Here is a 13229-nt window from a genome sequence, read left to right as displayed (position 1 = left end):
GAGGGGGCATAAGAAGAGTTTCCAGCCTAAGAAAGGCAAGAGTGGTCACAATGAGACCTAGGGTCCAGAAAAGAGAGAGAGACTCAAGGAGCAGTGGATCCAAGTCCAGAGAAGGAGCATGCTGAGACTGACTGTGGACTTGGAGCTGAGAATTCCTAAGAGTGGGATTAGTTCTAGAGTCTAGGCCTGATTAAATGGCTCCTATTTCAATGGTCAAAGCCCAACATGCAGAAGAAGCTAAGTTGTCATTACACAGAGGAGTCCAAATCAGTTGCGTTTTTGATGATGGTTTTCTCTTATCACATTCCCTATTTTATACAAATGCTGTGCAATTCATTCAACTGACCAAGGTTTGTATGGTTATTTATTTAAAATACCTACAGAATGTTCATTTATGTATAGTTAAGCACACATTTTGGAACAAGCATCAGGACATCCTGCCATTCATCAGCTAAGTGGCTTTGTGCAATCTACCTAAGTTTCCAGGTCCTCCTTTGTTTTTCAAATCTACATCATGGGGACTTTATCTAAATGACCTCTAAGGATCCTATCAACTTGGACAGTTGTGCAGTTGTATGTGCATGTATTGGGGCAGCCTTTGCGATCGTGCAGATGGATGCTTAAACTGAGGCTGTGAAGTCCCCTTGTCACCCTTGCTTGGTGGATACAGCTGCACATCTGAGGGAGACTTGGTGGATAATGAGGTTTTTGACCAAGAGCAGGAGAATGGGCATGATCTTCCCTGGTACAGGCAGCGAGCGGATGCATTGTCTGTAGAGGAAGAACAATAATAAAACCACGTTAAAGTAGGTCAACCTTTTATTATCACTGTTTGACACCAACTCTCAACAATGTTGGCAAAAATGTACTCCTCTAAAACTATTTTGTTTGCTAAGTTCCAAACTGTTGCTACAGTTACTGTTGAGTGTTAATAACTTACAAAAATACTTCATAAAACTGATGGAAAGTCCAATTTAAAGGTAAGTTTATTTTAAGTAATATTCTGGAAATCCATGCATAGTTTAATTTATTTATTTAGATGAAAAGCAGAGTTAGAGAGAAGGGGAGACAGAGACAGGGAGACACAGCAACAGAGATGGAGAGGGATCTTCTAGCCTCTGGTTCACTGCCTAAATGGACACGACAACAAAGGCTGGGCTAGGCCAAAGCCAGGAGTCTGGAACTCCATCAGGGTCTCCCATGTGGATGTCAGAAGCCCAAGCACTTGGGCCATCCTCTGTTGCTTTCCCAGGCACATTACCAGAAACTATCAAAAGTGCAGCAGCTGGAATCCAAACCGGTGACCACATGGGATGCCAGCATTGCAGGCAACAGCTTAACCATAGTGCACCATAGTGCAGGCCTCTAATTTTGTTTCATAATATGCATTTTCCATAACCTTTTTGAAGACACCTTGATGCGTGGATGTCAAAAAATTTTGGAATGTTATCTTTTAACATTCCATGAACTTTTTGTAGTACCCTCATCTATATAAACTTTAGATTTGCATATGTCTATTACCTAGTCTAATAAACATTGTGATCTAGATGTTGTCAGGTAGAGCGCACTGGCCACATTCATTGCGACAGAGTTCATGATGGTTGGAAACCATGTGTGCTTACGGGGCATTTTGGGTCTTCAGTTTCTGTGAGACTACTCATTCCTGCATCTTACCTGTAGATTTCACATGAACAATCATAGCAGAGAAATTGTAAAGACAAGAAGCAGACCTCGAATGGCTTCAGTTCTGCTCTTAGGTGTGTTTACTTGGAGACTGTGAGACAGTGTATGAACTGCAAAGAATAATATTTTTGTAACTACAAATTTTTCTTCAAATATGAAATAGTTTGTTAAATTCAAGCAATATATCTGAAACTGAAATATGTTCCTTTTAATTATTAACCATTTTGAAACTAAAGAGTGTAGTACAGTCCTTTAATCTAGCAGTTAATATGCCAGTATCCCACACGGAGAACCTGGATTCGATACCTTGCTCTGGCTCCCGACTCCAGTTTCCTGCAAATGTAGACTCTGGGAGGCAGCAGTGCTGGCTCAAGTATTGAGGGTGTCTGCCACCCACAGGCTTGAGTTCCTGGCTCCCGGCTCTGGCCCCAGCCTAACCCTTGCTGTTGTAGGCATTTGGAGAGTAAATCAGCAGATGGGACCTCTCTATCATCCTCTTAGACAAAAACTAAAGTTTTATGTAATAAAATGTGGCACTAATGATTATTAAATGATTATGACTGAAAATAGAATATGAAGAGAGAAGTTACTGTCTTCTGTTCTGTGGGTATCACCTACTCCAGGAATGCCACCATTTTAGCCCACTGCTTTCTCCTCACATTTGTACAGTTGCTGGCCAACACCTTCCCAAGAACAAGCGTCCAAAGGAGCCGGGAGAGAATAGGATCAAACCTAGCAACAAAAAGGTGAAGCCCAAAATTCCTAAAATAAAGGACAGGGACTCAGCTGATTCAACACTGAAGACACAGTCTATCATGATGCAAGTGATGGATAAAGGTCGCTTCCAGAAACCAGCTGCCACCTTGAGTCTGATGGCAGGGCAAACTGTGGAGCTCCGATGTAAAGGGAATAAAATCGAGTGGAGCTACCCTGTGTATCTGGATACCTTCAAGGACCCCCGCCTCAGGTAAGCATTTTTTTTCTTCTTTATAAACTTGGGTTAAGTTACCTTATGTTAGGTTTAATTACCCTTTTAACTATTCCATTGTTTCTGACAGCTACAATTTCACTCTAATATATTCTAAAAATTAAATCTCAATGAACAAAACCCGTAGGTTTTATTTCTTCATCCAGTTAGAAAAGCTGTTGCAAATCCTACCAACATTGATTGAAAGATGTGTTACAAGAAACCATCTGATGATTGTATAGAAAACCATATGATAAGAATGAGATTTTATAGGAAATTAAAATTGTGTGAGAACTTATGCACAGTGATGGATATTTAAGAATTCATATTGAGGGGGAGGTGTTAGGTGTAGCAGTTAATAGACCATTTGTGGCTGGTGCCGTGGCTCACTAGGCTAATCCTCCACCTGCAGCGCTGGCACACCAGGTTCTAGTCCCGGTTGGGGCGCCGGATTCTGTCCCGGTTGCTCCTCTTCCAGGCCAGCTCTCTGCTGTGGCCGGGAAGGCAGTGGAGGATGGCCCAAGTGCTTGGGCCTGCACCCGCATGGGAGACCAGGAGGAAGCACCTGGCTCCTGGCTTCAGATCGGCACAGTGTGCCGGCCGGAGCGGCCATTTGGGTGGTGAACCAAAGGAAGGAAGACCTTTCTCTCTGTCTCTCTCTCTCGCTAACTCTGCCTGTCAAAAAAAAAAAAAAAAAAAAAAAACACCACATTTGTGACAACCAAATCCCATATTAGAGTGCCTGGGTTTAATTCCCAGCTCTGCTCCCAATCTGCTCCCAATTCCAGTTTCCTGCTAATGAGTACCATAGGAGGCAAAAAGTAACACCTCAAGTACTTGGGTCCCTGCCACCCACATGGAAGACTGGGACTGAATTTCAGACTCCTGGTTTTGGCCTGTCCCTGCCCTGCCCCAGCTGTATGAACATTTGGAAAGTGAGTCAATGGATGAGACAACTGTGCCTCTCTGACCTTCAAATAAAATAAGTAGATAAAGATTAAAGAAAAATAAAGCATATTGTGGGAATAAAAATGGGTTCAATGTTTTGCATTTTTCTTTTAATATTCATAATGAAAACTGAAATAATCTAACAGGAGATTCCTATGAACAACTTGACCAGAGATAAACTACTTTTTAAACTTTGTAACTTCTTCTGATTATTTTTACTTTAAGAAATATATGGCCTTTGCATTTAGGGACCTCTATTGGTAAGAGGGAAAGATTCCTCGTGTTTGAATGAGTATGTGGAGAGGCAGGGTTTCTCATTCAGGGAATGGGGTTAAGATGATTTTCTGGGAAACTGAACAGCAAGAAAGAACAGCTTCAGAGCAGGAGGCTCCAACTGGGAAGAGCCCTGAGCACTGGCTAAGGGGTTGGGAGAGGCATATGGGGTTAGAATCCATTGGGAATTTTCAGAGAAATGCCCTTAACTCCTTGAGTCTTAGCTTCCTCATGCATAGAATGAGGGGGAAGGATGACTTGATTTCTAAGACTCTTTCCAGCCTTAAGTTCCTATGTTTGCCATGGAGAAATAGAACATATTGACTGTTTGGGATGCCTGGAATGAGAGAAGGAAAGAATGTGACTGGCAGGCACCCTAACCTCTCCAAGTTCATGACACATCCATGCATCAGCACAAACTCTGCCTCTACAGAAACTCATCCCACTCAAGGACACCGCCACTCACTCACTGGCTCAGTCAGGAAACTGGGTAGCATCACTGACTTCTTCCTCTTTCCCTTCTTCCCCACCTTTTCTCCATCACCAAGTGCAGTCCATTCAGCCTGGGTCACGACCCAGGCCTCTTCTGTTGTCTTCCTTCCCATCTCAAGCTCCATGGTAACCACCTCCAGGCTTGTCCTCCTTCAATCTCCTTTTCACTATGGCTACAGTTTGATGCTTCACAACACGGAGCTGATGGTGTCTCTGCCCTGGTTATTTCTTGGTAGATTTCCATTGAGGTAAAGTCCAGCCTCCTCACAGGACTGATGGAGCCCTTCCTGTGCCCCCTCTCTCTAGAGTCACCTCCAGAGTAGTTTCTCTGCTTTCTCTGGTCTGGTCTTCTGGGAAACTGGCAGATGCATCAGGCTTCCAGGGCCATAGAACGTGCTGCTTTCATTGCCTGGAGCGCTCTAAGCCCTTCTTCTCTGGCTCACTGCAGCCCTGGTATCACTTCCTCTGGGAATCCCATGGCAGGCCTTGCTGTGTCACCCCATGTTTCCTCTTCCCAGCTCCCTTCAGACTTGTAACTTCCTTTTTAAAAGAAATCTGTGTTTTCCATGAGACTCAGCAGTGTGCTTCAAATTTAGCTTTGTCTGTTCAATGGTCTACTCTTATGCTCCCATTCTCCCTGATACACTTTCCCTTCTTACACACACAAACACACTCAGCCCTTGGAAAACAAATCACATGCGTAAGTAGTATCTCTCTATCATCTTGTATTTAGACTCCGTTCACATTTTTATTCTGACTATGCCCTCTGAAGGTATGGTTTGATGGTTTGCATGAGGAGTGAGGAGATTTTTCCATTCCACACTCTGCACTTGTGTGTGTGTGTACGTTGTGTGTGTGTGTGTATGGGGGCATGGGGGGGGGAGGAAGTATGTGTAAGCATACTCATCTAAAATAAATCTGGAAAATTTACTACTTTATATGTGTGTGTTGGAGGGGTTAAAAAGTAACATAACATAAATGTATTAACAATTTTTAAGAATATAATTCTTTTAGATATAGACCCAGATGTGGTATTTACCATATATATTTTAAATGACTTCAATTACCAAAGTCAGGTTTGTATACTTCTTTACAATTTTATTTATTTGTTTGAGAGGCAGAAAGATTGAAATGGACAACAGAGTTCTCATCTGCTTCACTTCCCAAATTCCCATAGCAGCAGGGACTAGGCTTGGACTGAAGCCAGAAGCCAGGAATTCATGCCAGATCTCCTACAAGGGAGACTGGAACCCAATATTAAGCCATCAGTTGTTGCTTCCTAGGGTTTGAATTGGTGAGAAGCTGACATCAGGAGCTGAACCCAGGAACTGAACCCAAGTGCACTGATGTCGGATATGGGCATCTTAAACACTAGGCTAAATGCCTGTTCCTTAGTGATTTTTTTACTGACTTACAAAAAGTATCCTAAACCTAGAGAACTTAGTGCTTGAAGGTTTAGTATTTTCTAAGAACATTTTAAAAGTTTTATGTACATGGAGCTGGTGCTGTGGTGTAGCGGGTAAGGCATCCAGTGCAGTGCCGGCATCCCATGTGAGTGCTGGTTCGAGTCCCAGTTGCTCCACTTCCAATCCAGCTCTCTTCCATGGCCTGGGAAAGCAGTAGAAGATGGCCCAAGTCCTTTGGCCCCTGAACTCGTGTGGGAGACTTGGAAGAAGCTCCTGGTTCCTGGCTTCGGACCAGCACAGCTCCGTCCATTCCGGCCAGTTGGGGAGTGAACCAGCAGATGAAAGATCTCTCTCTCTCTCTCTCTCTCTCTCTGCCTTGCCTTCTCTCTCTGTGTAACTCTGACTTTCAAATGAATGGATAGATCTTTTAAAAAAAGTTATATGTACACTATGTATTGAAATCTGTTTGAAAACGTTCTAAGGACTTGAAGTGAACATGAATCTGAATTGAAGGGGAATATCCAGGAGCTAGAAAAACCAATTTTGACTTTTTAACACTAAATAATATTCATTCAAAGCACAGTAAGGGCCTTGTAAGAAAGCAAAGACAATAGTGGGCCCCCAAGGATCTTATGAAACATGTAAAAAATATCCAGTCACGACTCTATATCAAACAACAATAATAAAATCATGATTTAGTTGACACCAGAAATCCAAGAAATGGACTCTTGACATCTCTTCCAGAATGCAGGCCTTTGGATGGAGACAACGTGTTGACTCTGCTCTTGCCCTTGCTGGGGAGAGCATTGTCTCCAGCAAGAGGACAGCTGTGGGGTTGGAAGCTCTCAGGTGTCCTCTCAACAAAACCCAGAGGCTTGCACCCAGCTTGGCGGCTTTCTGGAGTGAAGTTCACATGTTCCTGCCTTTGTCCCCATTTGATCTTCTGGCTACACCATCTTCTCCCACTCAGGGGTGGGCAGCGTCTGATGCCCGGGCATCATAAGGCCCCTGAAACCATTTGGTCTGACCCTGCCAAGGCACCCACAGGTGGGACTCAAATCCAATAAATCTATAGCAGGTTAATTTTTAGATTTGATAATTTTGTATGGCCCAGGATTGGCATTACAATTATCCAAATGGCCCTGGGCAGAAAAAATGTTCCCTACCCCTGCGAGACATTCTCATCTCCATGCTACAAAACCAAGAGAAAACTTTTTGAAGCAGAGAGGTATCTAATTCAAGTGAAAATGCCCTTCATGTTTTCCTAAGTGCTGGTAATACCATAGCCACGTATTAAGGAGTAGAAGGAAGTAAAGTCTTTGGCTGTATTCATCAAGGCATAAAATGTTTTGGTAAAAAATTAAAACATGACATCACGAAAGGAAAACTTATGTTACCAAAATATAATTTGGCTTCTCTTTAAGTCTGGAGAATGCAGAAATCTATCGTCTCTACAACTGATCTTTTACACCAGTGTTTTAGCCAGGCTGCTGCTGTCATAGGCTCCTTTTTTTTTTTTTTTTTAAGAAACTGATCTTTTAATTACATTTCTTTAAAATATTTATTTGAAAGAGTTACACAGAGAGAGAAGGAGAGGTGTGGGGGGGGGGGTGTCAGTCGTCTTTCCACTGGTTCATTCCCCAGATGGCCGCAATAGCCAGAGTTGGACGGATCCAAAGCCAGGAGTTAGGAGTTTCTTCCAGGTCTCCCATGTGGGTACAGGGGCCCAAGGACTTGGCCATCTTCTACTGCTTTCCAAGGCATTGGCGAGAGCTGGATCGGAAGTGGAGCAGCCGAGACTCAAAGTGGTACCCATATGGGATGCCAGCACTGCAGGCAGCAGCTTTACCTGCCAGGCCATAGTGCTGGCTCCATCAAAGGCTCTTCTCTGTAGAATTAAGGGGTCTGTAAGGACCCTCTCAGTTACTAACTGGGTTTGAGAATATGCATTTTCTTAACCAATAGTTCTGTAAATTGACATAGTATGTCTTAAATCAACAGTAATTTCCTGCAAATTTGTACATAGTCTATTTATAGCTTACCTACTTAACATTGCTATAGAGATACAGCCTTCCATTAACCCAACATAGCAGTTTTCTTCCCTGGTTCCTAGTTTGTGGCTTCCTGAGAAATTTTTCCTATCACAAATAATGCAATTATAAACATTTTTGCATAAATAACTCACTGATTATTTATATGTCTAAGACTGAAGAGAGCATTCATTTTCTTCAATCAAGTAATAAAGATAAACGTGTTGTCCCCCGTTTTTCCTGCTATAAGAATAAAGAGGGAACATGTTTTGAAAGAGCAGCCAGGATGAAGCACAGCTAGATTTGAATCCTGCCTTTACCATTAGCTAGCCATAATTTCCCTGGAACCTAGTTTCCTGATCTGGAATATGGAGATAATATTCATACAATGTGTGGCCTCTAGTAGCTGTTCCAAAAAATGTAACGAATCGCTCCTAGTCAAAGTATCTTTCTGTAACACAATAATCCAAGCCATGTTTTGGGATGCTTAGACCGCCCAAGGCTAAAATAAATGTGGGAATTGTGCAGAGCCAGTGTGGCTGCTGAGACAAGCATCCAGGTAAATATGTACACCTCTGTCCCAACAACTTGTGCACTTTCATTTAACGGATTAGTCTGGGGTCTGGATCTGCCCTTCCCTCTGAAAGAGTAAGCCCCTATCTGTTTGGTTCATCATCAGCTTTCTAGCACCAGAACCAGTGTCTGAAACATACAGAATCCAGGAAAGGTCTGTGGGTTTCCCCAGGGGTTAGTGCTTATGTCAAAATGCAGTTCCTAGTGATGCAATTAAAAAACTTCACAGTTGTCCCTCTAATCCACAGGGGGTGTGCACCATTCCCCTGGATGCCTGAAACAGTGGATAGCAGCAAGCCCTAGCCCATCATCACTCTCCATCCACAGTCCCTGCCTCTGCACACGCAACCCACCGCAGACTGGAAATATTAGGGCAAACAGTTGTCTGTACGGAATATGTGCAGACATGTTCTTGTCATTATTCCCCAAACAATGTGGTGTGGCAGCTGTTTACATAGCATTTACCTTGTGTCAGGTATTATAAATAGCCTAGAGATGATTTAAAGTATAGAGGAAAACACCCATAGGTTTTATGCAAATCCTAAACCATTTCATTTACATAAGGGCCTCGAATGTCTGCAGATTTTGCTATTTACAGGAGTCCTGGAACCAATATATTGACTGTATATGCTGTTTTTTCATACATGAAATGTCAACAAAACTTCACTAGAAAAGAATTTCGAATCAAAGGGAGACTTGGCTTCGGGAAGCACTTTACAACGTGGAGCTCAAGGTTTGGTAAATGACAATGAGACCAGTATTGTGACATAGCAGGTTAAGCTGCCTCTTGCAACACTGGCATCCTATATCCAAAGCTGTTTTGAGTCCCAGCTGCTCCACTTCCCATATAGCACCCTACTAATGCACTAGGGAAAGTAGCAGAAGATGGCCTAAGTGCTTGGGTCCCTGCCACCCACATGGGAGACTCAGATGGAGCTCTCAACTCTTGGCGTTGGCCTGGTCCAGCCCTGGCTATTGTGGGCATTTGGGATGTGAACCAGCAAATGGAAGATCTCTCTCTCTCTCCCTCCTCCTCTCTCTGTTGTTCTGTCTTTCAAATAAATAAACATTAAAAAAAAATGCTTTGAAAGAACAGAGAGAGGGGCTGACCCATAGAGAGAAATTTCCTGCCACATTCGTATTTAGTTCTGCTCTGCAAATGAGGGAAGAGACCTTTCATGGAAGTGCTCCATCCTGTTTGGTTGAGTGTTAAAACTGACCACAAGTCATCATTTGTTTCTTAGGTCTGGCTGGTGCTGTTTCCTTTGGCAGTGGGAACAGGAGCGATCCTGGGCAAAGGCTGCAAGTAGTTTTTCCAGGAACCTCTAGTCAGCAAATTCTGGTTCGAATTTTAGGCCCATTTTGCTACTCAGAGTCTAACTTGAAGTTCCTGATTTTCCTATGGTTTACAATATATACCTAGAATAGGGTTTAATTTATAAATAGGCACAGTAAGGGATTACCAATAACGAATAATAAAATGGAACAATTATAACAATATACCAAAATAAAAGTTTCTCTCTCAAAATATCTGATTTGCCCTTTTCTTCTTGTGCTGATGGGAGATGACACTTGGCCGGCATGAGGAGATGAATTGGGGTGAATATGTAAGTGCTATGGATTAGGCCACCACATAGGTGTTGCTTGAACACAAGCACTGTGATGGTGCCACAGTCTCCCTGATAACCAAGAGGGCTGCAGAGTGACTCGCAGACAGGCAGCATGGAGAGCGTGGAAAGGCTGGACAAAGGCATGTGGCAGGGGAAAGCAGGACAGAGAGAGATTTCATCACACCACTGGGAACTGAGCATGACCTAAGATGTGTGAATGACTTATGTCTGGATATTTCCGTGTAATGTTTTCAGACACTGGTCGATTGTGAGTACCTGAAATGGCAAAAAGAGAAGCCAGGGACAAGGAATGACTTGTCCTTGGTGCTTAAAAGAAAAGCACATAGAATTGTTTTACGTCTATCGTGCTGAGAAGTCTGGCTCCATCTCTGTTGTTCTCAGAAACTAACGTAGTTTGACCTGCTGGAGTCATTAGTCTGTCGATTCCACCTTGCCTCCTTCAGTCCACACTCTCTGTTCACTTTAGATTCCGGGGTCTGTCGTTTTCTAAACTTGCTCTCTGATCTTTCTCTATTCTCATTTGGAAGTTTGCAACCCCAAGTGAACCTGTCCACCTGCTTTCTCCTGGCAGCGTGGGGACTGCTGGAGGAAGCCACATAGCTCCCCAGCCTGGGAAAAGCTGAGTGCAATTCTCTAGAGAGCTCACTCCCCTTCTCCTCGTAAACCTCTGACCTCCTCCGTCTCTCTCACTTTCAGTTAATGAAGATATCACCTAATTTATTGAGAAACTGGAGCCTTGGAGTTGCCTGAACTTCCTCTTCTCACACTCCTTGCCTGCCCTTGGAATTACAGTGGGGGAAGGATTTCTCCTCCTAAGGTCGAAGCTTTTTGTTCGCTCTGGATTTATGTCACTCCTACATACTTTCTCAGGAAACCGACCACATCAGTATTGCATCTCTGCTCTGGGTCTTCAACCTCTCCTCCTTGACTGGTTATCTCTTCTGGATGTCTTGACCAAATACAAACTCCCACTTGACCTCCAGGTCCCTCCCGCTTCTGACCCACACAGCCAGAACCCTTGGACTTTTTTTCTCCTATTCATCTTTGACTACTCACCTGATTCCTGGCCCCTTTACTATACATGCATCATGTTAACAAGGTCACTAAATCCAGAGTTCACTATCAATCCGCATGTGGCTTGCCCCACCAGGCCCACTCAGCAGAGGGCAGTGTCCTCTTGGCTTTCACAGCGCCTTGCTCTGCCAGTTTCCTGTCTATCTCACTGGCCCTCTTTGCCGTCTCTTTCACAAGCTGCTGTCCTCTACTCTCCCAGACATTAAACGCTGGTTTTGTGCCCTTTCCTCTTCTCACAGGTTGCAGCCGAGTGCCCTCAATTTATAGTTAATTGTAGTACAGTATTCCCTCTGGGCTCCTGATTGAGCATGCCAATCACCTGCTCACCACAGCCACTTGAGTCTCTCACGTGGTTGTCTTTAAACTTAACCATCTGTGGGGCCATTTGGTGTGATATGTAAGACAACACTTGAGCTGCCTGCATCCCACACCAGAGTGTCTGGGTTCATGTACTGGCACCACCCTCCATTTCTGCTTCCTGCTAATGTGCACTCTGGAGAGCAACAGGTGATGGCTCAAGTAGTTGGGTTCCTGCCACCCATGTGGGAGACCCAGACTGAGTTCCCAGCTCCTGGCTTTGGCTTAGCCCAGTCCCAGCATTTAAGGTGTAAGCCAGGGAACAGTTTCTCCTCCTCCCTCCCTCCCTCCCTCCCTTCCTTCCTTCCTTCCTTCCTTCCTTTTCAACTAAATAAATCCATCTAAAACTGAGTACGTGATCTCCACACTTATTCCTTCTCTTGTGTCCTTTAGTTCAACATATGGCATGTATTCCATCCAGTTGCCCCTAGCCAGTAACATTAGAATCACCTGGGACACTTCGATCTTTTAACTGTTGCTATCTTTACATGCGTCTTGAATTTTCCCATTTTTTCATACCATAACAGCAATACCCTAATTTCTTTTTTTAAAAATATATTTATTTATTTTAAAGTTAGAGTTACACAGAGAGAGAAGGGGAGACAGAGAGAGAGAGAGAGAGAGAGAGAGAGAGAGAGAGAGAGAGGTCTTCCATCTGCTGGTTCACTCCCCAGTTGCCCGAAACGGCCGGAACTATGCAGATCCAAAGGCAGGAGCCAGGTGCTTTCTCCAGGTCTTCGACACAGGTGCAGGGGCCCAAGCACTTGGGCCAGCTTCTACTGCTTTCTTAGGCCATAGTGGAGAGCTGGATAGGAAGTGGAGCAGCTGGGACTAGAACCGGTGCCCATATGGGATGCTGGCACTGCAGGTGGCAAGTTTATCTGTTACGTCACAGCGTTGGCCCCACCCAAATTTCTTACAAGATGTTATGGACTGAGTAGGATTTGTCGCCCCTAAATTCATGCAGCTGTTTTCAGTCCAGTGTTTTTCTCATTAATGGTTGATTGATTAAGGGTGGAGACTCAATTAACGATGGTGTCTGAGAGGTAGGGCCAATGGGAGGGCTTTGGGCCGTTAATGGATACCCTTCAAAGGTAGTTCTCCCGAGAGGTTGGATTATTTCAGTTCCAGTTCAGCTGAGGGTCCATCTCTTTCCTTCCTGGCTCATGATGTGATTGTACCTCTGCACCCACATGACCAGGATCCATCAGATGCCAGACTTAGGGGCCTCCTGATCCTGTAATCTCAGCTGTAAGTGGAAATAAAACTCTTCTTTCCCAAGAAGCTCCTCACAGGTATTTTAGTTAAAGTAAAGGAAAACAGGCTAATGTACCAAAGGCGGTGTTTGTTTTTTTTCACTGCTGTTTTCCTAGGGCCCAGTATGTGCCAGCGCTGCATAATAATTCCACTTAACGAATTGTGCTGTGAGCAATGGGTCCAGGGTGGGTCTGAGGCAGGTCCCTGGGGCTCTGGAATGATGAACTTGAGAGCCAACAGGGATGTTAGGAGTTATTTTACTTTAGCACCTCTTTGTTTTTCTTATTTGTGTTTTTTTTTATTTAGTAAATATAAATTTTCAAAGTACAGTTAATGGATTACAATGGCTCCCCCCCCATAATTTCCCTCCCACTCACACCCCTCCCATCTCCCACTCCCTCTCCCATTCCATTCACATCAAGATTCATTTTCAATTATCTTTATATACAGAAGATCAATTCAGTGTATATTAAGTAAAGATTTTATCAGTTTGCACCCACACAGAAACACAAAGTGTAAAATACTGTTTCAGTACTAG

The 13229-nt window shown here is 43.8% G+C and overlaps 1 protein-coding gene across 2 annotated transcripts in view; it reads left to right on the top strand.

Annotated features, from left to right (window-relative positions):
• PDGFRL (platelet derived growth factor receptor like) overlaps positions 1-13229 on the top strand; it is a 62951-nt gene that overhangs the window by 7966 nt on the left and 41756 nt on the right. Inside the window, exon 2 of one of the 2 annotated variants that reach the window (XM_008251086.4) lies at positions 2353-2650. In XM_008251086.4, coding sequence (XP_008249308.2) covers positions 2353-2650 — 298 coding nt within the window. Of the gene's footprint in view, positions 1-2306; positions 2651-13229 lie in introns of both variants that reach the window. The other variant, XM_070068468.1, reaches the window with a different exon arrangement.

This window comes from Oryctolagus cuniculus, chromosome 2, assembly GCF_964237555.1.
Source record: "Oryctolagus cuniculus chromosome 2, mOryCun1.1, whole genome shotgun sequence".
NCBI classification, from domain to species: domain Eukaryota; kingdom Metazoa; phylum Chordata; class Mammalia; order Lagomorpha; family Leporidae; genus Oryctolagus; species Oryctolagus cuniculus.
Note: the sequence above shows the minus strand (reverse complement) of the source record. Positions and strands in the feature narration are given on the sequence as shown.